Here is a 27,414-nt window from a genome sequence, read left to right as displayed (position 1 = left end):
TCTCAGATTATGCCAGACGGGCAGCAATACCGGCATTGCAATAGGAAGCAGTGCCCCAGCCTAGTTGACTGTCCCAAGAGTCACATCCAGCCTCCTGGACCAGGCCATTGCTGCCCCACTTGTGCACGTACGTACAATCACTGTAATTAAAAATGAGTACTAGCTTATAATCACTTTCGTCTTTGTAGTATACATTTTACAATCTTAGGAAGAATATCATATTCCATGACTTCCTTGGTTTGGGGCTTTTTTCAGGTTATTCAGTGTATCAGCTTGTGTATGGTCCTTATGTAAGATCCCCATGCATTTCTATGGGTTAAGACCTCAGTAGTCAGGAGTCAGCAGTTGACTTTCTTTGGCTTGAGGTTAAATGTATGTTGGTGTCCTTCATTCATTTGCTTAGCCTATGAAGACAGTTTATTTTTTCCGCATATATTACATAGTCCAGTTGGTTTTCCATAAACACTTACTTTGACTTAGCTTTCTGCTGGCTTCACCAAATAATTTGATTAGTCTGTGTCCTCAGTTGAGTTCTTTCAAGGACCTTCTTTAGTGAGATCTTAATGGGATCTTCCAATATTTTTTCATGGCTGAAACATCCGTTTGCGTCCTAAAAAGTGTGTACTCTTCTAAACACTTTTTAATAAAGAATCTTGGTTGAGCTCCCATCATACCTAAATGGCCTGAAATCACATTTTGGTCTTTCCCATAGTTTTCCTTGTGTAGAGGCTTTATTTGCAAAGATTCAATGATTAATTAATTTGTTCTGTGTTATCTCAGTTTTACCTGAGTCATAAATAACTCATTATCTATTTTGGTTTTTGGAGCCACTGAAATGTTTTTTTTTAGTAATATACCCCTAGGCCTAATCTGTGGATCCATTTTACAAAATTAAACTTGTAACAAACCTGAATGTAGCTGTTTGCAAATCATACATTCACTGATGGAGAAAGTACTCTAAGTTCGCAAGAGCAGACTCTCAAACATAGGCCTCTGCAACAACATTCATCATAAAATATCTACACTTTCCCCACATATACTTTGGTCTTGCTGAGTGGACCATTAACTTTCAATAGTTACTTCAGTATTGCAGCAGTATTCAATGTCCTGTAACCACTGACTAACCGGATATGGGTCCTTCATCCAGTTCTTGTATTTTGCCAGCAAAGGGCAATTCCTACTAAATTCTGCAACCTTTTCATGGCTTGTCTGGTTAACTCGAGCATAGCCATTGAGTGTAAGTTCAGACATGACATCCAGTCTATCAACATGCCTCCTATTATGATGTGTTAATACAGCATGTCAAAGCTAAATTAAGAACAATCAGATTAGAACTCACAATTTCTCTTTCAGCCTGCTGAAACATCTGGATACAATACCTGAAGCCATTTGGGTGTGTAAAAGACACAATGTGGAATTTAAACTGAAAGTTTATGCATATAGTTTAGTGAAATTTTCTTAATCCGCTGAAAACAAAAACAATCGCCATCTGATGGAGCATCACCCAAATTGCTGTTCCTGCAATCTCTAGCCAAAAACAACTGTGTAACTGATAGCCTTATTGTTTATTAGAGAAGCCCATACCAACTTACTGTGGATCTGAAGCCAATCAACGGTTAAGTCATGTCTACTTTAACACAGTAAGCTAGTCAGAAAGCTGAATCAGATGTGGCAGCATGTGTCACAAACTCTTAAAAAGATAATGAACAGATTGCCAAATATGAATAGGTTCTATTGACCCTCAAATTACTGTAAATCATTTTAAAATATGAACACAACACTTGGCACCCTTGTAGGGAATTCATGCCATATACTGCTTATTGTGATTCCAGACCTGGCGTTTTAAATATTGGACTTCCTTGTCTCAAAAAAAGAAATATTCAGTTGTTGTGTTTCTCCACTACTTACATTGCAGGATAATGAAAACAGTACAGGGAGCTGTGGAGGTACTGAAATTAAATTTCCAATAGGGGCCTTTTAGCAGTTCCGGAGCATAAATCAATGTCAGATAAAGGGCAAATGTTGACAAATAAATGAGAAGATACACCAAGACCATTTGACAGTGATGTGCCTCAGTAGATAGGCTAATGTGTGGAGAACAGATTGCAAATTTAAAATATTATATCAAGGGGAGCTAGGCCTCACTTTCACTACCCATTAAGGATGATCACACAAGATGGCTACCCCATCCACTCTCAAGATGCACTCCTGAGTGGAGGGATTCAACATCACACACAGCAGGACCTAAAATGCCCCCAACAAAGGAACAGCCCCACATGAAACAGTTCCTGCAGGGAGAACACCGCAGAAAGTAGTGACATCTTACAGAAGCCACTCTAGCCATTCCGTGGCGCAGCAACCCTAAAAGCACTGAGAAGACACATCAGGGAGATGGCTTTGCCTCCTACAGTGCCAGAATATAGGGAACATTAGGTCTAGGTTATCAAAGGCAGAAACAGCTGCAGTGCTGCTCTGCATTCACACCCTGCCCTCTGAAGCAAATTACCTGGACACCAAGTTTCAACCGACACTCCAGAGCTTTCACACAGAACCAGAGATACACCTGCTGTTGAAGATAGCAGACCCTGTTGAGGTAGCTGCTTGGTCTGTGACAATCAGCTGACTCAAGCAGGTCAGGCAAATGTACTGGATATTATCTGTTTCTTCTGGTCTTTCTGCAGCTACCTGGCCCTTATGTGTTCAATAGCTGAGATAAAGGGAGTACCAGAACATCCCAGTCATAGCTGGGAAGAATGCACATTGTGTTATGGTGATCTGAAACAGCACATCATAGGTCCCACAGAAATGGCCCAATGCAGTCATTGCTTCAGCGCTACAAAAACATTTATGGTTTCTCCTGTCCAAATGGGAAAACTCATATCTGGAAAATGCTGGGTCAGTGAAGCCTCACAAGAAAGCCTCCAACGTGCTTCTACCTGTTTTATGCTACCTACTCAAGTCTGTATTGTCACATTAAGATCAATGGTGAAGGTATAGGATTTGTTAGATGTAGGAAAGTGCCTCTTTTAGACATGGTCCCCCCCAATTGTTGCCTGGTATTTTATGTGATTTTGACTGGAAGTGCACTGGGCTCCTGTTAACCAGGTTCCCAGTGCCAGATCTCTTTCCCAAAACTGTGCAATTGAACCCCAATTGGCAATACCTTTAGCACTCCCTGTAAGTCCATAGTAAGTGGTACCTCTGATTTATATGGCGTGAAGGCTAAAGAGGGTCCTTAAGGGCTGCAGCACAAATTGTGCCACACTAAAGGACCCCTCACTAAGCACATACAGACTGCCACTGCAGGCTGCGTGTCTTGGTGCGGACAAAAGTGAAAACACGACATGGCACGCATCTCTCTGTGCCATGCCCATAGACACTGCATGCAGTATAGGTAAGTCACCCTTACAGCAGGCCTTACAGCCCTAAGGCAGGGTGCACTATTCTACATGTGAGGACATATCTGCATGAGCAAATATGCCCCTGTGCTGTTCAGCTCTATTGGTGCCAGTACAAGTGAACAGGGAAGCCATTTTAAGTACATGTTCTGAACATTGGTGAAAACGAGTTCCCCAGCTACAAGGATGGCTTCACTGAAAATACAGATTTTTGGTATTAAACATCTCATATGAATAAACCCACACTGATGCCAGTGTTGGAGGTATTCATGCATGCACACATAGGGCACCTTAGAGATGTCCCTTGAAAACCTACCAGCTACGGGGGTGCTGACAGGCCTGTGCTCTCAGGAGGTCAGAAAGAAAGCCTGCTCAGGCAGAGGGTATTTACACCTCTTCCCACAGGATGTCTTGCAGATTAGCATTCCAAGGCAGGGGAGCTTCAAAAAGCCCACCTCCTTTGGGATGCAAATCTGTCTTCTCTCACAGGAGAGAAAGCCAACTCCCTTTGTCCACAGCCCTTTGGCACCCTGGACAGACAGGAAAATTAGCTCGTCAGATAGGTCTGTCCTCCTTCAGGCTACTACCACTCCTAAGGTGGGCTACCTGAGGTGGAGGCAACATTTCATTGGATGGAGAAGCAGTAGGATCACTATAAACATTGTGTGTTTGAGACATAAGTAGGGATGACCATAACATTGTTTCTCTTAAAAGTATCAGCTTATAAAAAAAATCTATTCTCCATGTCCAGGCTTTAGGATACTAAGCGTAGGTTCAAAGAACGTAACATCATTTAGAAGGACTAGTTCTGTTAGGAATAAGTAATGACCTCATACCTCTATCTATGGTCTGAAATGACAAGGCAGTAACAACCCTACCTAGCTCTTAATGCTCAGTTTCCTTTGCAGAAGCTCTCAGTAACTGCACCGCCACCATGGTTGGTAATGAGGTTCATGCAACAGACGACCCTTGCTACATGTGTCAGTGCAAGGTAAGTTTAAAGGCTGGCTGCACCTGTAGTGTATTTAGCATTTTGAAAAAACTTGACAGAAAATTGAGTTGGGGTGGGCTTTTCTAAAACAAATGCCATTTGTCTGCCATGGGAATCGTTTTTTTGTTGTATTGATCTTTTATTGATTGTTTGAACTCTGTTTAATTAAATAACATAAATATTCATTAAGGGCCTGATTTACAAAGCAGATTTGACGTATGCCTGGGAATTCAAGTTCAGTGAGGATTAAATCACACCTACTCTTAGAAGAATTTATGTAATTTGCAACCAATGTATTTTGCAAGGTCTCTGCACATTAAGGGGCTGATTTAGAGTTTGGCAGGTGAAAGTAAGTCAACTCCTTTCTCCTGCCATACATAGGTTCCTATGCCCCCCAAATGTAGTGTTGTTGGCCAGTCTTGCAGACAACTCTAAACATTGGCAGGAACTGCCGTCAGGATGGTTCCTGCATAGGTGCCGGAAGTAGAGGTGCGAGGGGTGCTGCAGCACCCCTGGAAATAACCATGCAAATGTTCAGAAGGTGAATGCTTAATAAAAATACCTTTAAATTTGGCCTTTATCTTCTCATGTTTGCTGTGCGTTGAAAGACAGAGGACAAATGTCAGGATATGTCTTCTAACAAAATGCTGCTTATTCGTTTAACATGGAGATTGGTGTTTATTTTTAATTGTCTTAAGTGAGAGGATTTGCAAAGAGAACTATGTGGCAATCTTGCTGGAGTAGAGAGAGTGTGAAAGGAAAAGCTGTACGATGTTATTTTCTTCTAGCACAACAACATTTAAATACCTGTAAATGGACTGTGCAAATAGTTCAAAATATATCAACAGTTAAGAAAACACAAATTAAGCACTTTTTTGTAATTCTGAAGTGTAGTGGAAATATTTTCAATAGTATCAAAACAAATCAAGACCCTTACTGCTGTGCAAATTATAATTATTATTTGAAACACGATTTTATCCATGCATTAATCTTTGTGCCCTATATAGATGTTTCAGTAATACTGCATGCCTGTACAAATGTAATGGCCCTTTCAATGAAAAATGTGCTGTCTGTAAATGTCAGTGCCCTAGCTCAATCTATTTGTGACAGTATGTTCCAAGATGTACAATCGGCTACATAGAACATAATTAATGCTGTCCTGGAGAGTGGGCGTAGCTCATTTAGTACACCTGTTCTTTGTGTGAAACTTGGATTTTTCACAAACACTATGACTTGGGTAACATTGATGGCAGCACCCCCATTCTGAAAAGTATTCCAGCTCCACTGGCCTCCTGTTAATGTTGTAAACATTTGACGGATGGCTCGTCAAGCATGACGGCCACCCGTCAAACATTTACAAAGCTGTAACTTTTCTAAATACAAACTCTCAAAGTGGAAGTCATCTCTATGCTGATAGGCTTAAAAAACATAGACATGTGTAAGTGTCTTAGGTAGACCAGAAAAGGTTGGTTCATGAAATTCTTTCTGTCTGTAAAAGATGCAAACCTTGATATTTGTATGTTAATTAAGTAATATAGTCCTCTTGATGCATGCAAACTTGCTGCTTTGGGGTCTCTTATGATTGTAATCAGGAATATTGATTACAATAATATTGCGGACAGAATATTGAGGGACAAATTATCAAAAGGTAAGTGCATATAGGAAAGTATAGATTTACAATTCCTAACTCCACATCTATGTACCTTGAAGATATATATCACCAAGGTACATTTATGTGGAGTTAGGTATAGAACATCTATACTTACTTACCTTTTGAGATTTGTGTTCAATATTTTGTCCTCAATATTTCCACCCTTCCATATTCTGGATTCGATATTCAGGGTGCACACCCACCACACTCTAAATAAGCCCCTAAAATTACTATAATTGATTCATTTGCATTTTCAGCTACATCTACTAAATTCTATACATTGAGGCCTTTATTTATCAATATTTCATGCAAGAGAATGCATCGACCGTTACAAGTGTGACTGCGCGCTAGTGCTATTAAAGCAAGTTTATATTACTCCAGTCGCCCTGGCACTCGCTTACTTTGCTTATAATAGGTGAGTGGCAGTTCCGGACCACTTCTTGTTGTGGCCTCAATGACTCTCCTGGCAAATGCCAGTGGCCCAGGCATCATGATGATTCTGAGGCTCAGAGCAGCAGCTGCACACCACAGTGTGGACTAGTGTGCTCTCTTGGCTGCTGAGGAACCACTACAGCAGCCAAGTGGGGTCAGTGAACTGCCGGGTCAGCTCCAGTCGCGGGCTCATTTAATTTACCGCAATGAAACCAGCACTGCCATTGCCACTGCAGCCTCCAAACTGAACTACATCCACCTGCTCTTGGGCTGCCGTGGGCAGCAGCAAGATGTTCCTATTAAAGTGTGTATCACAAAACAACTGACTCCACCTCACCCAGGCTGATGTCTTGGTAGTAGCTAGTGGGCATTGTTTCACGTCAGTCTCATGAATGTTACCAAAAATGCCACTCGGTCCAAACGTGTCAGGTGAATCCTAGTCTCTAAACTAGCCCCCAAGCCTGTCCGGTGCAGCGCACACGGCGTACCGTCACTTAAGTTTCAGTGACCATGTCATGATTACTATCACTCCTGTTTGACAGTTATTAGGACTGACGTTGCATTTCAAAATTGTGATGTGGACCACCACTCTGAAATGTGGTAGTCTAATGCCAGATGCATGGTACTTGGCAATGGTGCAAGGGTGCCTGCACTGTAGGCCGGATTGTCTTTGTGCAGGAAGGTGCACCTTCCTGCACAAAAACAAATCTCAGAGGCATTTTCATCTTTCTAAGTGCTGCACACTTAAAAAGAGAAAACAGCGAGTAGTAATAAAGATATTTCTCCTCGTTGCGCTTCTGGTGGTGAGGTATAAAATTCTGATGCATTCCTAGGTCTACCGGTGTTGGTAAATTTGGGAATGTGTCAGAATCTGGAGCAGCTCCTCCAATGTGGGCTGAGGAGAATCGCCCCACTGCGTTCTCGCAGTGCCAGAAGCAGAAACATAAAATGGTATTATGAATACCATTTTATGTTTCTGCTTCTCGCACTGCGAGAAAGCATGAAGAAGGGTTTGGTTGGGGGCGGGAGGGTGAGCGATCCTGGTCTTGGGAGGGGGGGAGTGGCTTGCCCACTGTTGTTGACGCTTACTGTTTGGTCAGCCCCAGCATTGTGATTGGCTTAGGGGATGGGAGGGAAGCTGCCTGCTTGGCTGCTTCCTGTGTGGTGGAGAGGACGCAGGACGATATTGGACCCGACCAGAGCGGGCTGCGAAGGTTAATATTAGAAAACATATATTTAAAATTAACCCCCACGCACGGCTCTGTACCTGCTTGACACCCCGCCCCCCAACCCACGAGCCATGCCGGCCACAACTGGTCAGAATGCATGGGTGGATGTGTGCGAACACCCATGCTCCCCTGATGGCACGCCTCCCTGCCACAGATTAACTCAAGGCAATGATTTGCGCTGTCTTACATTTCTCTTGATTTATCAAGGCACGCAGGGCCACACAAGGTGGCCTTGCGTGACTTGTGAAATCTCATTTAGGATTTGCTTCACCCTTGCGTCCCCTTGACTGGTGCAAGGGCTATGCAAAATATTGATAAATATGGGCCTTATTTATATTTATAAATACTTATCAGCAAAAGTGCTTCCTTACCCAATCATGTTTGGAATTGATAATCTATAATAACTTGTGTACTAGCTGGTGATTCAGACAGTAAGTAATTCATGAAATAAGAATTGGAATAATGAAGAAAGATTTTGAGTAAAGTGAGATTTTCATTGGCTGTTGATTCTAAATTTGTGGCTTCGATACAGGTAAATGAGGAGTTAGATTGTCTGGTAGTGAAAGTCTGAAGTCATTAACACAGACTAGTGATAATCCAGATAGTTTACCTGTGTTGTTTTTTAGGTAGTCCACTCTGTCAATCACAGTTTTAATTCCTGTCCATTTCAGGACCTTACTTGGGTTTGCATACATCAAGGTTGTTCACTCCTAAGTTGCCCCAGAGTGGAACAGTTCACGCCACGTGGCTCCTGCTGCCCAGTCTGCAATGGTGATGTATAAAAAGTCCTACTATCTATCTCACTGTGCCTCATCATTGCTAAGTAGAAATTGATGACAGTTAACTGACTGATGCAACACAATTGATGTGAAACAGTTGTTCGTGTTGTCTTTGCCATTATACAGTGATCATTCCCGTATGGATGGCCCACCTAATATTTTGTTCTGAGATACACATGCTCTGGATACTCCAACCATCCATTGTGGGGGTGGATGTTTGTAAGCTGTTTTTCTGTGAAGAAGTCTTTTAAGTCACAAGGTGTGTTGTAACTTCTCCATTCTACTCTGTGCATGGGTACTGACACAATCTTAGATTCTTTTTTCCACCATTGGATTTGGACATATATCAAGATGGTTCTGGGTCCAGCTTGTTCCTAGCATGTTTTTCAAGCCCATACAGTTCAATTTTGACACCTATGTTTCAGAAGAAGAGTCCATGCTTCGATGACTCCATGTTGCTCTACTTCACTAGACACCTTGGAAGGACTGGAACTGCCACTCAATGTTCAGGATGCCATTAACTACCCACGCCCTTCTGAAATTGAGTGTAATCCCTCAACCATGGACACCAGAAAATGCAAAGCAGAAGTGGGTGATGGAATGGACACTCTTCCAGCATTGACTGCAGTGCAATTCAGAGCATGCTCAGGTGGAATCTCCACAGCATCTAAAATCTGTACCTTTCCCCTGACCACGACAATGCCTTCTGTGAGTCCTACCTTCTACATAAAAAGACCCTAAGGTACCATAGATATAGAATCTTGGCACACCCGAAATAGCACCCACAAACATCCTCTGGGACTCCGGACAATTTCAGAGAAGAAGATCCATTCAACACAGAGGAGGGCAAAGATGCTGCTTTGTCTAGCATACTGGCAGCTCAGCCAACTGCCCAGCCTAGATCCGGCATCCTCGAGTGGGTCAGAGTTTGAGATACAGGAGGAAGTTGAACTGATGCTTCTGAACAGAGGCTCTCGGATCAAGATTATGCCTAGAGTCGTAAGTACTAAACCCATCTCCGAGAGCCACACAATCAAATGAGGATCGCATAAAAGGTCCCAAGTCCCATGGGAGTTGCCCATTGAGCCACCAGTATGGACACAAGAAGATGCTGCATCCTGGGCCTCGCTAACTTTGTGCTCCACTTGGCTCGAAGAAAGGTCTTTGGAGTAGACCAGGACTCTGCTGAAAGGTGTCAAACCTTGCGGACCATTGAGCCCTACTTGAACACCCCCACTCACACCTGAAGTTGTTTCCAAATCCATCATTGAATCCGACACTGAAGATCCCATTGATGCCAAAAATCCTGTGGACACCAAAAGCTTAGTCCACAGCTGGCGCCGAAGAGTCTGAGGTATGGGTTCTACAGAGACTCCAGGTGGAACTCAACACAAGACAGAAGTATCTCTCTATCTGTTCCTCCACCAGGAGGATCTCAGCAAAACCATTCCGCCAAATCCCTCAGAGTAATACACTCACAAAACAAGACATGCCTTTGAAGAAGAACCCTCCTCGGAGGCCCCTATGGAGCCAGCAGTAAAGGAGTACAGGGACAGAGGCATTATTCCTCTACAATCCGGCACCACACCCTCTTACACTTCCCACACCTACTCCACCACCTCCACCAGAGTCACCTGAGTGCTCCCCACATACCTTTTCTGTTCCCTGTAATCCATATGACTTAATCTACCAATATGACCTGCATTTAGACACAGGCCCAGCTGATGAACCCTGGGAAGGTTATATTGTTGACAACTGGCTGACTAACACCACTACTTGGTTAGGGCATCCCCATAGGATGATATGACGGACTACCATAAGGTCACCCACAAGGCAGCAAACTGCCATGAAGTGGACATGCATGTTGTTCAAGAGAAAGAGGCCTTCCTAGGGGAGACTCCTTCTAAGTCTGAGCGCACTGTACAATTTTTGCCCATGCCTAAAATCATGCCTAAATCTGCCCCAGATTATTTTAAGGAGCCAGTAAAGGCTAGAGTGGTGACATTTATGGTATAGAGCAACTACAAACTGTAACCCAGCAACCCTTTCTACATCTTATATCTGACTTCCCATAGGAGGGCCAATTCCCAAGCCACTGGTGATGTCTCTCTCACTGATAAATAGAGTTAAAAAGTCTAACTCTGCAGGTAAAAGAGTAGCGGTATGGGTGCCCACAATATAGCTGATAGCCAATTCTGTTGGACTCCTCTCCAGGTACGACAGGTTTCAGTGGGAGGAGATGCAGGAACTCATCAAACATCTTCGAGACAAATACTGAAAGGGAGGAGTGGAGATAGTGTTGGAGGGCAAGACCATCTGTAACACCAACAATCATTGTGCACATAACACTGCCAGTGCCACCTACAAAGACATTAACATTAGCTTCCTCCTCATACGGTATGCTTGACTTTTCATCTCTGGGTTCAAAGCTGAAGTCTGGCAGCATCTACTCAACCTCCCGTTCTACAGGGCGCATCTCTTTGTGAGAGTGCCTCCACACCATTAGGGACAAGACGCCTACTTTCTCTACTTCCTCATTTTCAAAAAGCATGGCTTCCTTAGGCCCATCTTGGACCTCACGCTTCTAAACAACTATATCCTGTCTGAACATTTCCATATGACAACTTCGCAGAACGTTATTCCTCTGCTCCAACATGGCATTTACATGATGGCATGCAACCTCAAAAACACCTACTTCCATATACCCAGCACCATGCCCACTTTGTGGTGAATGGACAACACTACCAATTCAAAGTCCTTCCTTTCTGGGTCACCACAGACCTGATTGTGTTTACAAAGTGCTTAGGAGTGGTGGCTGCTCATCTGCGACGAGGGCCACTCATTTGTTCCCCTTCCTTGAGTATTGATTGATCAAGAGCGGCCGCAGCCAGCAATGCCTACTGATCCTCAGCCTGGGATTCACCATAAATACTACAAAGTCCCACCTCCACTCGCAAAAGACCCAACCCTTCCAGGGTTCTGTGTTGAACACAATTACAGGGAAAGCCCAACCCAGCCACCAGAAAGTGTTCCAGCAGCTGCCGCAACTTTTTCAGTCCTGTCACCAGCTCATGGTCAAAACAGTGATACTGATTCTTGGAATGATGGCCTTCTGAATCCGTATCGTACACCAGGGCCCCCATTTTCCCCCTATAATAATGCTTCATGGGGAAGTGGTCAAAACAGGAGAGTCATTGGGAAGATTTAGTGTTGGTGAAGGCCTTTTATTCCATTCTTCTGAAAATGTCCATCAGCCCCACAAGAAGCTTCTGCTGAAGTTTGACTTTCTCATGCAGAAACAAGCCTAGATCAGAGACCCAGACCCCAAACAGCTCAATCTAGCAATCTGGCACCTGAGGTCCTAGAATGTGTGTACTTGCACCTCTCCTAGGAGTGAATGTTTCTTCTGCAGGAGGCACACTGGACGATCACACAGTCCTGCCTTATGGCACAGAAGAAAAGGTTTGCACATTACTGCATTTACAAAGTCCTGGACCCCCTAAAGGCTAGCATCCAGAACATTGTCTGCTGTTTTTTGTATTTGCAAAAGTCAGGCCTTGTTAACACATCAATACAGCCATATCTCCCTACTGTAGCAATGCACATATGAAGCAGGAAACATTTATCTCTCTTTCAGATACCAATAGTCAAGAACTTCATGAAGGGTCTTAAGAGGGTTATACCTCCTTGAATTACTCCTGCCATCTTGTGGAACCTTAATGTAGTCCTCAGGAGACTTGTGGGACCACCCTTCAAATCTTTGCACTTATGTCTCCTACAGTTCCTTTCCTGGAATGTAGTCTTTTTTTTTACAGTAACATCCCCCAGATTCATTATTGAACTACAAACACTCATCCTGAAATGGCCCCACACTTACCCTACAAAAAACGTTCATTTAGGTTCACAAAGATAAGGCTGTTCGTAGGGCAATCCCAAGTTCCTTTCCAAGGTAGTATCACCTTTTCATCTGTATTAAACTATAGAATTCAGTAGTGGATAGCTCTACACATGTTAGATGTTAAAATAGGTTAAAAAGAGATGTTATGTACTGTATTGACAGAACCAAGCCCTTTTATCAGTTTAACCAGCTTTTTGTAGCCTTCACGAAACCTTGCAAGGGCCACCCCATCACAGCGATATATATAGTTATATGCATCCAAATTTGCTATGGCTAAACGAAAGAAGCATTCTACTTGTTGACATCTGCAAAGAGGCCAGCTATTCTACACACATTCTTTTACCACAGATTTCTGTCTGGACATATTAGCCCACCACCAGACTATTTTAAATACTTTTTTCTAGGTATCTGCATCGTCTATTTGCTAGCCATCACTCATGGAGGGCACTGCTTTGTAGTCTATGCAGAGCATGTGTATCTACAACCACACTTGCTACAAACAGAAAGTTGTACTTACCCTGTAAGCATTTGTTCATACAATGTAGTGCTGTAGATTAACATATGCTTCTCATCATACCCAGAAACTAGTGATGATTACAGATATTTATGTTCGAGGCATATGAGCTGCAGATCACACACTATGCATACATCGCCATCTGGTATTGGGCCCAGATGTTTGCAGTTTGTTATTGTCTTGGAACAAGTCTTTGGAAGTCACAAGATAGGTGACTCCTCCTCTGGAAAATTGTGCTCATGGGCATCGACTCCATTTTCAGATAGTTTTTTTCACCATCGTGCTCGGATGTGTTTGACGCGTTCCAGTTGGTGTCGTTACCGATCTACCTTTCGACCAGCAATCCTTTACCCTTTCTCCGGTATTGTCTTCGATCTCGTTTCCCATTCGACGCGCATCTCTACAAACTTCAACTCTTCGATTCTGGTCGTCGACCCAGGCCTTCGGGTCTATCTGCACCATCGGGCATTTTGGCTCATGGAAAGGACTCCCTTTAAAAAGCGTCCTCAATGTGGATCCAAGTTTCCACACGCCGATCTTCATGAGGTGTGTAACCTCTGCCTTTCACCTGAGCACGAGGCCAAAGACTGTCCAGCTTGTGGCTTTTTCCACTCCAAAAAAACCATACGAGATCGTCGAGCTTATAGAAGCATGGCTCGATCTTCAACATCGATACCGGACGATATCTTCCAAGAAGGCATCAATGTACTGGAGCAGGAGCAGATCAAAGGGGGCACCCTTAGCGCCTCTGAAGCCAAACAATCCGACGTCGAAGACATCACTCCAGGGCTGTGGGTCGTAAGTACTGAGGTCGACCCCTCCGCCCCACCCATCCATGCAAAGGTTTTAGTAACACCTTCATCTTCGGGCCTAGGTGCACACCGGGATAAAACTTCCCACGCGCCGCCTTCGGGTCCAGCAAAGAAGTCAACATACAAGCCTTCGGACCAGAAAAAATCAGCACCGAAACAACAAACTCCAGAGGAGGAGCATTTTTTTTACCTGATCCAACCCAAAAAACTCTGGAAATATACCCAGAAACAGGTCATCTGGGAATGAGTCCTTCCAAAAAAAGGAAAATGGACAAACCTATGCCTCTTCCACTCCCTTTAAAGAAAAGAGACATTGCTACTTCTCCTTTAAGGATTCCTTCTCCACCTCCTCCTCCACAATACATCTCTCCTATCCCATCTCCAGTACCCTCACAATCTCCTCCACTTCCAGATGATGAGGACACCTTTGGGGACAAAGGGGATGATGAACCTCTAGGGGAACCTAGTCATCCTTATTTGCCAAATGATCCATGGGTACATTATGGCACACCAGATGTTCCTAAAGTACCACAAGAGGAGGTCTATCCATCTAGACCATCCCCTCCAGAGGACACAATAGGATTCACTCAGTTTATACACAGGGCTGCAAAATATCACTGGGTAACTTTATACACAGACCCTATAGAAGAAGACACTTTTGCACCATTTCAAAGGTCCACTTCCATTCTCCCAATGTTAAAAGGGTAATCAAACACGCTCCTGAAGTCTTTAAAGACCCTGTAAGGGCTAGAGTTATTAACCCCAGGGTAGAAAAGAAATACAAGTCTGCCCCAAATGACCCTGTTTACATTAAAGGCCAGCTCCCCTTAGATTCCTTGATGGTCTCCAATGCCAGGAAAAGGGCTAACTCCCAGACCTCACCCGATGCTCCACCACCTGACAAAGAGTCAAAACTCTTGGACGCATCTGGTAAAAGAACAGCGTCACAAGCAGCCAACATATGGAGAATTGCCAACACACAGGCCTTACTGGCTAGGTACAATAGGGCACACTATTATGAACTAGAGAACCTACTACAACACCTTCCAGATCAATATAACATAAGGGCCAATTATCTCATCCAGGAAGGTAAACTAATAACCAATACCTCCATTCGATGTGCTCTAGATGCAGCAGACACAGCCGTCCAAGCTATTAATACTAGTGTTCTTTTACGCAGGCAAGCCTGGCTATGGATTTCAGGGTTCAAACCCGAGGTTCAGACTACCATACTGAGCCAATCCTTTGACCAAGAACATTTATTCGGGCCTACTGTATATTCATCTTTAGAAAAGATGAAAAACGATACAGATACTGCCAAATCAATCAGAGCTTTGCAATCGCAGGCTCCTTGAAGTTCCTTTCGCTGCTCCTTATATAGGGGCGCTTCTAGAGGCTTTAACACTGATAACTGCTCCGGCTCCTATAAAAGTCCCACACAGACCTCCTCTACCAGAGGTTATTACAAATGAGGCTACAGGGGCAATAACAGCAAAGGTAGAGGCAAAACTACCAATACCACTGCCTCCACCTCCAAACAATGACTTCCCGCCACTCCCCCAGGACCATTATCGAGGAAGATTAATACAGTTCCTACCTGTCTGGGACACCATTACCATGGACAGGTTGGTGAGACAAATCATCCAATCCGGTTATTGCCTGGAGCTCACTTCAACTCCCCCAAACATGCCATCCAAATAGCATCCAATGTCAACGGAGCATTTAACACATCTAAAACAAGAGGTGCTTACCCTCTTGCAAAAACATGCAATAGAACCAGTTCCACTGCACCATCAAAACACAGGAGTTTACTCCCTGTATTTTCTGATTCCAAAGAAGAATGGAACCCTGAGCCCCATCTTGGACCTCAGACCATTAAACTTATACATACAATCAGACCATTTTCACACTCTTCAACAGGTCCTTCCTCTACTCAAACAAGGGGATTTCATTGCCACTTTAGATCTCGAGGACGCCTAGTTCCACATTCCCATCCACCCTGCTCACAGGAAATATCTTCGATTTGTAGTGGACGTTAAGCATTACCAGTTCAAGGTTCATATTCACGTCTTCCCATACTTGGATGACTGGCTCACAAAAGCCAAGTCGCATACCCAGTGTGTAAATCACACACACACCACAATCCAACTACTTCACGACTTAGGGTTTACAATAAACCTCCCAAAGTCTCACCTCTTACCATCCCGTATCCAACAATATCTAGGTTCCGCAATAGACACCTCAAAAGGCCCTGCATATCCCAATCCAAGCAGGATAGCAAGTATGCAGGCCCTTATTACAAAATTCCAACCGCTGCACTCACTTCCAGCTCAAGTGTTTATGCCAATAATAGGGATGATGGCCTCTTGCATATTCATAGTACCTCATGCAAGACTCCAAATGTGCCCCCCTTACAGGAATGCTTGGCACGTCAGTGGAACCAAGCTCAAGGTCAGCCAACAGATCTGGTGTTGGTGGACGGCTTCCACACATCGCTCTCTGCAGTGGTGGAACACCCAAAACCTTTCCAAAGGGGGACCGTTCCTAGAGCCAGTTCCACAAATTGTGTTAACAGCAGACGCATCGCTCACCGGCTGGGGAGCTCATCTACTACATCACACCATACAGGAAAAATGGACAAGCTACTCCACATCATTGACTTGGAGCTACTATCAATCTTTCTAGCATTAAAATCATTACAGAAACACGCATCAGGCAAAGCTGTCTTAGTCCAGACGGACAATATAACAGCGATGTATTATCTACAAAAACAGGGGGGGGAGGCACTCTCTGCAGCTCTCTCAACTAGCACAGAACATATGGAGATGGGCTATTCCTCAAAACATATTCCTTTTAGCCCAACATCTTCCAGGAATACAAAATCAGATGGCAGATCTGTTAAGCAGTCAGACACAACAGATCCATGAGTGGGAACTTCATCCACAAGTCCTACAATCGTTTTTCCAAATGTGGGGTCATCCAGAGATAGATCTCTTCGCCACACAGTCAAACACAAAATGCCCAAGCTTCGCTGCCAGATATCCACACCCATTGTCCAAAGGCAATGTGAGATGGATGAATTGGTCAGGCAGATTTGCCTATGCTTTTCCGCCTCTCCCACTCATTCCATGAGTGGTACGCAAGCTGCAACAACAGTCACCAACACTGAACCTAGTTGCTCCAACATGGGCCAGACAGCCATGGTACACAACATTGCTGGAACTATCAGTAGTCCTGCACCAAAAACTACATCTCTCCCCACAACTCTTAACACAGAACCATGGAGAGATCAGACACCCAGATCCAGCACAGCTCGACCTAGCGATCTGGCTCCTGAAGTCCTAGAATTTGGTTACCTCCATCTTCCACCTGATTGTATGACCGTTATCAGACAGGCTAGGCGCACCAACACTAGAGCCTGCTTTGCAGCCAAGTGGAAAAGATTTGTGATATACTTTACCAATAACACAATCAATCCTCTAGATGCATCCATTCAACACATCATATGTTACCTACTGCGTCTTCAAAGATCTAATCTACTATACACATCAATCAGATTACATCCCGCCGCCATAGCAGCCTACCTTCAAAATAGACATTTGTCATTGTTCAGGGTACCTACCATTAAGGCATTTGTGGAAGGCCTCAAAAGAATAATTCCTCCCAGGGTACCACCCTCTCCAGTGTGAAATCTAAAGATCGTCCTCACTAAATTAATGGGTCCTCCTTTCGAACCTCTACATAAATGTTAGCTACTATTTCTTACTTGGAAAGTTGCTTTCCTTGTGGCTATCACATCTCTCAGAAGAGTCAGTGAGCTACAGGTACTAACTACTCAAGAACCATTTTTACAACTCCATCATTACAAAGTGGTTCTCAGAACAAATCCTAAATTTATTCCAAAAGTTATTACTTTCTTCCATCTCAACAATCTGTAGAGTTGCCAGTCTTCTTCTTGCAACCACAAACAGTAGCAGAAAGAGCTCTTCATACACTAGACGTAAAATTAGCAATTCTTTACTATATTGACAGAACAAAACCTTTTCGCAGAACAAAACAGCTTTTTGTTTCCTTTTAACCACCACATAAAGGCAATCCCTATCAAAGTCTGTGATTGCAAGGTGGATTGTCAAATGTATACAAATTTGCTATTACAAAGCAAAACGTACACTTTCAATTCCCCCTAGAGCCCATTCTACTCGCAAAATAGGGGCTTCCATGGCATTTTTAGGGAACAATACCTTAGATGATATCTGCAAAGCAGCTACATGGTCTACACTGCACAAATTCACAAAACACTATTGTGTAGATGTGCAAGCAAAACAACAAGCTATTCCGGGGCAGGCTGTTCTCAAAACACTATTTCAAACTGCTGCAACGGATACCAGTGGTCGCCGCTAAGGACAGTACTGCTATGCAATCTATGCATAGTGTGTGAACTGCAGCTCATATGCCTCGAACGGAAAATTCTACTTACCAGTATGCATCTGTTCTTGGCATGTAGGGCTGCAGATTCACATATCCAACTGCTTCACAGCTTGGGATTCACAATAATCCACACCAAGTCCCATCTGCAACCATCCAAAGTGCAACAATACCTCAGTGCCACAATAAACACCTCAACAGCGTTAGCTTATCCCACTCCGGTAAGGATAGCCAGCATGCAAGGTCTTCTCACAAAGTTTCAACCACAACTCTCCCTTCCAGTACGAGTGTTCATGCAGCTCATAGGGATGATGGCCTCTTGCATTTTCATAGTGCCCCATGCAAGACTTCAAATGCGTCCTCTCCAAGAGTGCTTAGTACGCCAATGGAACCAGTATCAAGGTCAATTAACAGACCGAGTGTTGGTGGACAGTCGGACTCATCGTTCTCTGCAGTGGTGGAACACCAAAAACCTTTCCAAAGGGCGACCGTTCCTAGAGCCAGTTCCTCAGATAGTCTTGACAGCGGACGCATCGCTCTCCGACTGGGAAACCCACCTACTGCAACATACTATGCAAGGCAGCTGGACACCACAAAAAAAGTTACTACGTATCAATCATCTGGAGTTACTAGCCATATTCCTAGCATTGAAAGCTTTCCAAAAGCAAGTATCAAACAAAGCTGTGTTAGTCCGCACGGACAACATGACAGCCATGTATTACATACAGAAACAGGGCGGAACACACTCCCTGCAGCTCTCTCAGCCTGCACAGAACATATGGCGGTGGGCTGTACCTCAAAAAATATTCCTCTTAGCCCAGCATGTTCCAGGAGTACAAAATACCATAGCAGATCTGTTAAGTCGTCAGACACAACAGATCCACAAGTGGGAACTTCATTCACAAGTTCTTCAACCATTCTTTCAGATGTGGGGACAACCTCAGATAGGCCTCTTTGCCACCCACGAAAGCGCCAAATGCCCAAGCTTCGGCGCCAGATATCCACACCCACTGTCCAAAGGCAATGCGATATGGATGAACTGGTCAGGCAAATTTGCGTACGCATTTCCACCTCTACCACTCATGCCACTAGTAGTACGCAAACTACAGCAGCATTCTCTAACCCTCATCCTAGTTGTTCCAACATGGGCCAGACAGCCGTGGTACACCACCCTACTACAACGGTCTGTAGTGCTGCACCAAAAGCTATACCTATCTCCACGCCTTTTGACCCAGAACCATGGAGAGATCAGACACCTGGACCCAGCTCAGCTCAACCTTGCGATATGGCTCCTGAAATCCTAGAATTCGGATATCTTAACCTTCCTCCTGACTGTATGAACTTCATAAAAGATATAAGACGTCCAACCACTAGAGCATGCTATGCAGCCAAGTGGAAACGCTTTGTAATATATTGTCACAGCAACAATATGTTCGAGGCATGTGGGCTGCTGAATTCATATCTGTGCATAGATCGCCGCCTAGTGTTGGGTCCGGATGATTGCACATTTATGTCCTGGAAGAGTCTTCGAAGTATCACGAGATAGGTGGCTCCTCCCCTGGACTACAGTGCGCATGGGCATCCTCTCCATCCTTAGATAGTTTTTTTCCGCCATTGGTTCGGATGTACTTTCCTTTACTCGAAGTTCGGAATCAAAACTACACTCTCTAGAGGCCAAAAGGCCGGGGTATCGTCAGTATTGTCTCGAATCGGTGCCGATACCTTCTTTACAAACTTTAACCACTTTGGGTCGTCAAATCAGGCCGCAGGCCTTCTCGGCGCCACGCGACCAGCCGTCGATGGAACGGAGCCCATTTAAAAGATGTCCTCTTTGTAACTCTAAAGACCCACATATCGATAAACACCCAGTTTGTAACAAGTGTTTATCTCCTGAACATAACAAATCTGACTGCCTAGCCTGTGCCCAATTTCGATCAAAAAAGACACTTCGGACTCGACGGGCCGCTAGACTCATCATGCAGAAACAAGAGCCAGATAACATCTTCGGCGACAAAGAAGATCTTAATGAGGCCGAACAATAGGAACAACTGTCGGATCAAGAATCGGAGCATGACTCCGACTACTACATCGAAGACGAAGAAGACATCGTCGAGGTAGGGGACGACGAACAAGGGATGGGAACCGTAGAGGACGACTCCAGTGATGAACCCGGCCCAACCGTAAGTACGGGGGCCTATACCTTTACCTCCATGGTTCCACAGGCTCAGGTCGAGGCATCGCCACAAGGCCTTAGCCAAGATCTCGAAAGACATTCTATAGCCCCGCAATACAGCCAGGCTAAGAATATTCACAAAGAGCCATCGGATCAACGTACTCCGAGATTGGTGATATCGAAACCAAAAATGGTGGAACACAAAACGAAACCGAAACTGATCGACTACACGGTCTTCGGACCACACTACCTCGATCCATTGGAGTCGACACCGAAGAAACTTGTTGACAATACAGTCTTCGGGCCGAACTATATCGATCCCTCGGCGTCGAATACAAGGGTCGTCGAGCCTAAAACCAGCGGCCGTATATCGACTCCAAAACGAAAGGGCGTCGAACCAAAAACATCGGCGTCGACGGCCGACAACACAAAAAATAGACTCGATCCAAAGAAGGTTGTCGACCCCAAACTAAAATGCGACAAACCATTGGCTCAAGTAAAGAAAAGAATCGAGCACAAGAAAATCCAGCCTAAAAAGGCCATCGAATCAACACCAAAGGCCGTCGATCCGAAGCCATCGGTTCCGAAATCGACCCAAGGACACAAGGCCATAATCGAACCGAAGAAAACGGTCGACACAGGAAAAACTTCGGCTCTGAAGACACAACCACTACAGAAACAAACTGTAGCGCCACAGAAAAACATCGGACCGATTAAGTTTGGACTCCCAACTTCATCGAAAACAAAGACGGCCGACCCCAAAAGTGGCATCGAACCAAAACAAAAGACAGTGGCTAAAACAACCACAACTGCTGAACAGGAAGTCCTACATCCAGTCCCTGAATCAGTTGAACAGTCTAAACTTTACATCGACCCAAACTCTGGGAAAGTCACTCTCTACAAGAGGAAAATCAGACCAGAGACTGTGAAAGAGACTTACACTATACCACTCAAAAAGAAAAGGGACTGTTCTACCTCACCTATTCTGTTTGAGACTATTCAGCCAACTAGGCCTAACCAATACTCATATACACCCACACACTCAGATGAAGAGGTGGATGAGGAATATAATCAGGAATACAGCTACCCATTAGACACTGACCAAGACAGTCACACTCAACCATGGGCTGACCCACTACATCCTGGTGACTCTCAACCCATTCCTGATACACCTGCAATACCCTGCTAGGCCTTCTCCTACAGAGGACACAGCTGCTTTTAATTCATTAATTGAAAGGGCAGACCTCCATCACAATGTGGACATGCATGCAGACCTTGTGGAGGAGGATTTCCTCTTTGACACTTTTGCCACATCAGAAAGAACAGTTAAAACATTACCTATGTTGAAAGGGGTACTTAAACATGCAGGAGGCATATTTAAAGATACTACTAAGGCAAGGGTAATTAACCCCAGAATAGAGAGGAAATACAGGCCAGCGCCACTAGACCCTACATACATCAAGGGACAACTGCCTTTGGATTCTTTAGTGGCGGCAAATGCACGTAAACGTGCAAACTCTCAAACTACTGGGGAAGCTCCACCTCCCGACAAAGAATCAAAAATCTTTGAGGCTTCGGGGAAAAGGGTAGCCGCACAGGCAGCTAACATATGGAGAATATCTAACACGCAAGCCCTGTTAGCACGGTATGACAGGGCACACTATGATACCTTAGAAACACTTCTCCAGCATTTACCTGATGCTTACAAAGGACAAGCTGAACAATTAGTACAGGAGGGAAAACTAATCTCTAACGCCTCCATCAAATGTGCCTTAGATGTGGCAGATACAGCTGCCAGGTCAATTAACACTAGTGTTATGATCAGAAGACATGCGTGGCTACGCATTTCTGGTTTTAAAAACGAAGTCCAGTCCACTTTGTTAAACCAGCCAGTCAACCAGACTATTTATTCTGTCCAGAAGCGGATACAATACTGGACAAAATGAAAAAAGACACTGAGACGGCGAAGTCTATGGGAGCCCTACAGTCACAGCAACATAGGAGCTCCTTTCGTCGCTCAAGTTACAGGGGGGCTGCAAGAGGCAACTCATCACAGCAGACCACAAGCTACAAGGGGAACACGCAAACCACCTACAATAAGAACAATAGAGGTGGATACCGAGGAAATAACAACAAAGGCAGATGACGAGGGAACAACACCACCAGATCCTCTACCAATACTAAGCAGTGACTCCTTAGCGCTACCCCCAGACCATATAACACCGGTCGGGGGACGATTACAACAATACTTCTGGTGTTTTGGGCGCAGAGATACTCCGGTAGGAGTGGATTCAAGCGCGATATAAACCCGCAAATAAATATAAACCTGCAAATAAATAAACAATTCCTACCAGTCTGGGAAAACATCACTACGGACAAGTGGGTAAGGCAAATTATCCAAAATGGCTATTGCATAGAGCTAACCTCCACACCACCCAACATACCTCCAAAAAACCATCCTATGTCTGTAGAACACCTCAACTTATTGCAGCAAGAAGTCATCAGCATGCTGCAAAAAGGGGGCATAGAACTAGTACCATTAGAACATCAAGGTACAGGAGTATATTCACTATACTTCCTCATCCCCAAAAAGGACGGGTCTCTCAGACCAATATTGGATCTCAGACCCCTAAATCATTACATCTTATCAGAACATTTTCATATGCTCACTCTACAACAAGTGTTACCACTGTTGCAGCAGGGAGACTTCCTCGCAACCCTAAATCTCAAAGACGCATATTTCCATATCCCGATACATCCAGCTCACAGGAAGTATCTCAGGTTCACGCTATTAAATCAACATTACCAGTTCAAAGTCCTTCCATTTGGTGTAACAACAGCTCCAAGGGTGTTCACAAAATACCTAGCGACAGTGGCTGCACATTTAAGAAGATAACATATTCACGTCTACCCGTACCTAGACGACTGGCTAATACAAGCACAGTCAGCCCAGCAGTGTGCCAGCCACATGTCCAAAACAATTCACCAACTACACAGCCTAGGCTTCACGTTAAACTACCAGAAATCTCACCTTCAGCCATCCCATGTACAGCAGTACCTGGAAGCAACAATAAATACTCTGACAGCAAAGGCATACCCAAACGCTGCAAGGATACACAGTATGCAGCTGCTAATAAAAACATTCAAGCCCCAACACTCGCTCTCTGCTCGAGTGTTTATGCAACTCATAGACATGATGGCCTCCTCCATCTTCATGGTCCCTCATGCCAGACTACACATGCGTCCGTTACAGGAGTGCTTAGCACGGCAGTGGAACCAGGCTCAAGGACAATTAAAAGACCTAGTGTTGGTAACCAGTCGTGCATACAACTCTCTGCATTGGTGGAATCCACAAAACCTTTGCAAGGGACGACTGTTCCAAGAGCCTGTACCACAAATAGTGTTGACAACGGACGCATCCCTGATAGGATGGGGAGCCCATGTCCTTCAACACACAGTGCAAGGCCTCTGGACAGCACAACAGAAGAAAATACACATCAACAGAAACAGGGAGGAACACACTCTCCACAGCTATCAGATCTAGCACAAAGCATGTGGAATTTGGCCATTCAAAGAAACATTTTTCTCATGGCGGAACACCTCCCAGGCAAGGACAATCAAATAGCGGATCTGCTCAGCAGACACAGCCAACAGCTGCACGAGTGGGAGATTCACCCCACAGTGCTCCAACCTTACTTCCAACAGTGGGGACAACCAGAGATAGACCTGTTCGCCACAAACGAAAACGCAAAATGGCAGTACTTTGCCGCCAGGTTCCCACATCCGCAGTCTCAGGGGAATGCGATATGGATGAACTGGTCAGGCAGATTTGCCTACGCTTTTCCCCCAGCCCCGTTAATACCGCTAGTGGCACGCAAACTACGCCAGCATTCACTGACCCTGATCCTGGTTGCTCCAACATGGGCAAGGCAACCATGGTACACGACGTTCCTAGAACTTTCCTTGGTGCCTCATCAAAGGCTGCGGCTAACACCCACTCTACTCACTCAGAGCCATGGAGACATACAGCACCCAGATCCGCAACAACTGAACCTTGCAATCTGGCTCCTGAAGTCTTAGAGTTTGGGTACCTAAACTTACCTCCTGACTGTATGAACATTATCAAAGAGGCAAGAAAACCTACAACCAGAGCTTATTACGCCGCAAAGTGGAAGCGTTTTGTCATTTACTGCAATAACAATGACATAAACCCACTAGATGCTTCAACGCAAAATATAATTTGCTATCTTTTGCACCTACATGATTGCAATTTAGCCTATTTATCTATAAGAATACACTTAGCTGCCATCGCAGCTTATGTTCAAAACAGACAGCATCTTTCGCTGTTCAGAGTACCTGCAATTAAGGCATTCATGGAGGGACTCAAAAGAATAATTCCCCCAAAATACTCACCTTCACCTGTCTGGAACCTAAAAGTTGTTTTAACCAGACTAATGGGACCACCATTTGAGCCATTGCATTCATGTGATTTACAATTTTTAACATGGAAAGTGGCATTTCTATTAGCAATTACTTCACTTAGAAGAGTTAGCGAGCTACAAGCCCTAACTATTCAAGAGCCATTCATCCAAATACATGCAAATAGGGTAGTTCTTAGAACAAACCCTAAATTCATGCCCAAGGTGGTATCCCATTTTCATATCAATCAAACAATAGAACTGCCCATGTTCTTCCCAAATCCACAGTCAGTACCTGAAAGGGCTCTACATACACTAGATGTAAAAAGAGCACTTCTATACTACATTGATAGAACTAAGGATTTTCGAAAGACCAAACAATTGTTTGTTGCCTTCTCACCACAACACAAAGGCAACCCCATTTCAAAATCTGGGTTAGCCAGATGGATAGTTAAGTGCATCCAAATATGTTACATTAAAGCATTCCGCACACAAACTAGGGGCATCCATGGCTTTCCTAGGAAACATTCCTCTAGAGGAAATATGTAGAGCAGCCACATGGTCCACAATACATACTTTCACAAAACACTATTGTGTAGATGTACATTCAAAACAGCAAGCAGCTGTAGGACAAGCTGTTCTAAAAAACTCTTTTTCAGACTGCTGCAGCTGGCACAGGTGGCCACCGCTAAGGGAGAGACTGCTATACATTCTAAGCACAGATATGAATTCAGCAGCCCACATGCCTCGAACGGAATATGCTACTTACCAGTATGCATCTGTTCTTGGCATGTAGGGCTGCTGACATTCATATCGCCCACCCTCCTCCCCGGTGCCTGTCGCAGCTGTAGCATTCATTATTTCTTTCTTACTTTCTTGCATGGCCATCTCTTACTGTACCATACTCCATCTCTGCCACAATGGCGAAAAACAATCTAAGGATGGAGAGGATGCCCATGCGCACTGTAGTCCAGGGGAGGAGCCACCTATCTCGTGATTCTTCGAAGACTCTTCCAGGACAACAATGTGCAATCATCCGGACCCAACACTAGGTGGTGATCTATGCACAGATATGAATGTCAGCAGCCCTACATGCCAAGAACAGATGCATACTGGTAAGTAGCATATTTCTAATCCTCTAGACGTGTCTATTCAACACATCATAGCATACTTATTACATCTTCAAAAATGTAACTTCACCTACATGTCTATTAGTCTGCATCTTGCTGTCATAGCAGCATATCTACAGAACAGACAGCATCTGCTCTGTTCAGAGTGCCTGCTATTAAAGCTTTCATGGAAGGCCTCAAGCGAATAATTCCTCCCAGGGTACCACCTTCGCCAGTGTGGAATTTAAACATTGTTCTCACACGGCTAATGGGAACCTTTACATGAATGTGAACTACAAGTTTTAACATGGAAGGTTGTGTTCCTAGTAGCTATTACTTCACTTCGGAGAGTTTCGTTCTCTGTACCATTACAAAATTCCTTCCCAAAGTCATCTCTCCCTTCCACCTCAATCAATCTGTGGAACTCCCTGTGTTCTTCTCGCAGCCACAAACAGTAGCAGAAAGAGCTCTTCATACCCTAGATGTCAAAAGAACATTGTTATACTGCATTGAGAGAACACAACCCTTTCGTAAGACCAAACCACTTTTTGTGTCTTTCTCACCACCACACAAGGGCAACCCTATATACAAATCTGGGTTACCTAGGTGGATTGTTAAATGCATACAAATTTGCTATCACAAAGCTTAACATACGTTATCTGTTCCTCCTAAAGCCCACTCTACAAGGAAAATGGGGGCTTCAATGGCATTTTTAGGGAACATTCCCTTAGATGACATCTGCAAAGCAGCTACATGGTCTACACCGCACACATTCACAAAACACTATTGTGTAGATGTGCAAACTAAACAAACAGGTAATGTGGCCAGGCTGTTCTCAAAACACTATTTCACACTACTGCAACAGATAGGGGTGGTTGCCGCTGAGTGGGTACTGCTATACAATCTATGCACAGTGTGTAATCTGCAGCTCATATGCCATTACCTTTTTCTTGCAGAATTTATGTTGCATAGTAATGTGATTTGTGTCTATTGTTAATAAATACCCTAATTCTTATGGAATTATCGTGTGCCTTGTGTTCCTGTTCAATCTCGGTAAATGCATCTCCTAGTCGAAAGTTGTTTATGTGAACGGATGTGTAATCCCGATCAGGTAAATGGTGATCGAACAAAGAGGGAGTGAGTGGACCTTTGATGCCAAGAACAGAAAGTACACCATATAATTTGGAACCGTGTTTAAAGTCATTATTATAGTTTTATTCCGAGTAGGTAACTGAGATATTATCCTGATAACTGTTCATAGGAATGTGGTCGTCGTTGATATGCGGCGTTAATGAGAGCACTGGGGGGGATTACCAGTGTGTATACCCACTGGATTGTGGCTTGAGTTAATGAGAGCACTAGGAGGTTGAACTAGTGTGTAGTTTCGCAGGATCGCGAACAATTTGGAGAAGAGAGCATTGGGTTCTGCAGGCCCGTGTGTAGACGCACCGGATTGTGTGTCATATCTGCCCTAGGGTAGAACGGTCTGGGTCGGGGTGGCCGCGAGATCAACTGATGTGAATAAGATATTGTAGAAAATCCATATATGTATATTATCATTCCCCATCCTTAGGTGCGACCTGTA

The 27,414-nt window shown here is 44.3% G+C and overlaps 1 protein-coding gene across 1 annotated transcript in view; it reads left to right on the top strand.

Annotated features, from left to right (window-relative positions):
* The window catches only part of KCP (kielin cysteine rich BMP regulator), a 694,272-nt gene that overhangs the window by 528,601 nt on the left and 138,257 nt on the right, over positions 1–27,414 (top strand). Inside the window, exons 48-50 of the mRNA XM_086918865.1 lie at positions 7–127; positions 4,307–4,389; positions 8,373–8,472. Of these exons, the coding sequence (XP_086774991.1) occupies positions 7–127; positions 4,307–4,389; positions 8,373–8,472 (304 nt within the window). The remainder of the gene's footprint in view (positions 1–6; positions 128–4,306; positions 4,390–8,372; positions 8,473–27,414) is intronic.

The sequence above is a fragment of the Lissotriton vulgaris genome, chromosome 1_1 (assembly GCF_964263255.1).
Source record: "Lissotriton vulgaris chromosome 1_1, aLisVul1.2, whole genome shotgun sequence".
NCBI lineage: Eukaryota > Metazoa > Chordata > Amphibia > Caudata > Salamandridae > Lissotriton > Lissotriton vulgaris.
The sequence above is the reverse complement of the archived record's forward strand: the minus strand, read 5'-3'. Positions and strand labels throughout refer to the sequence as shown.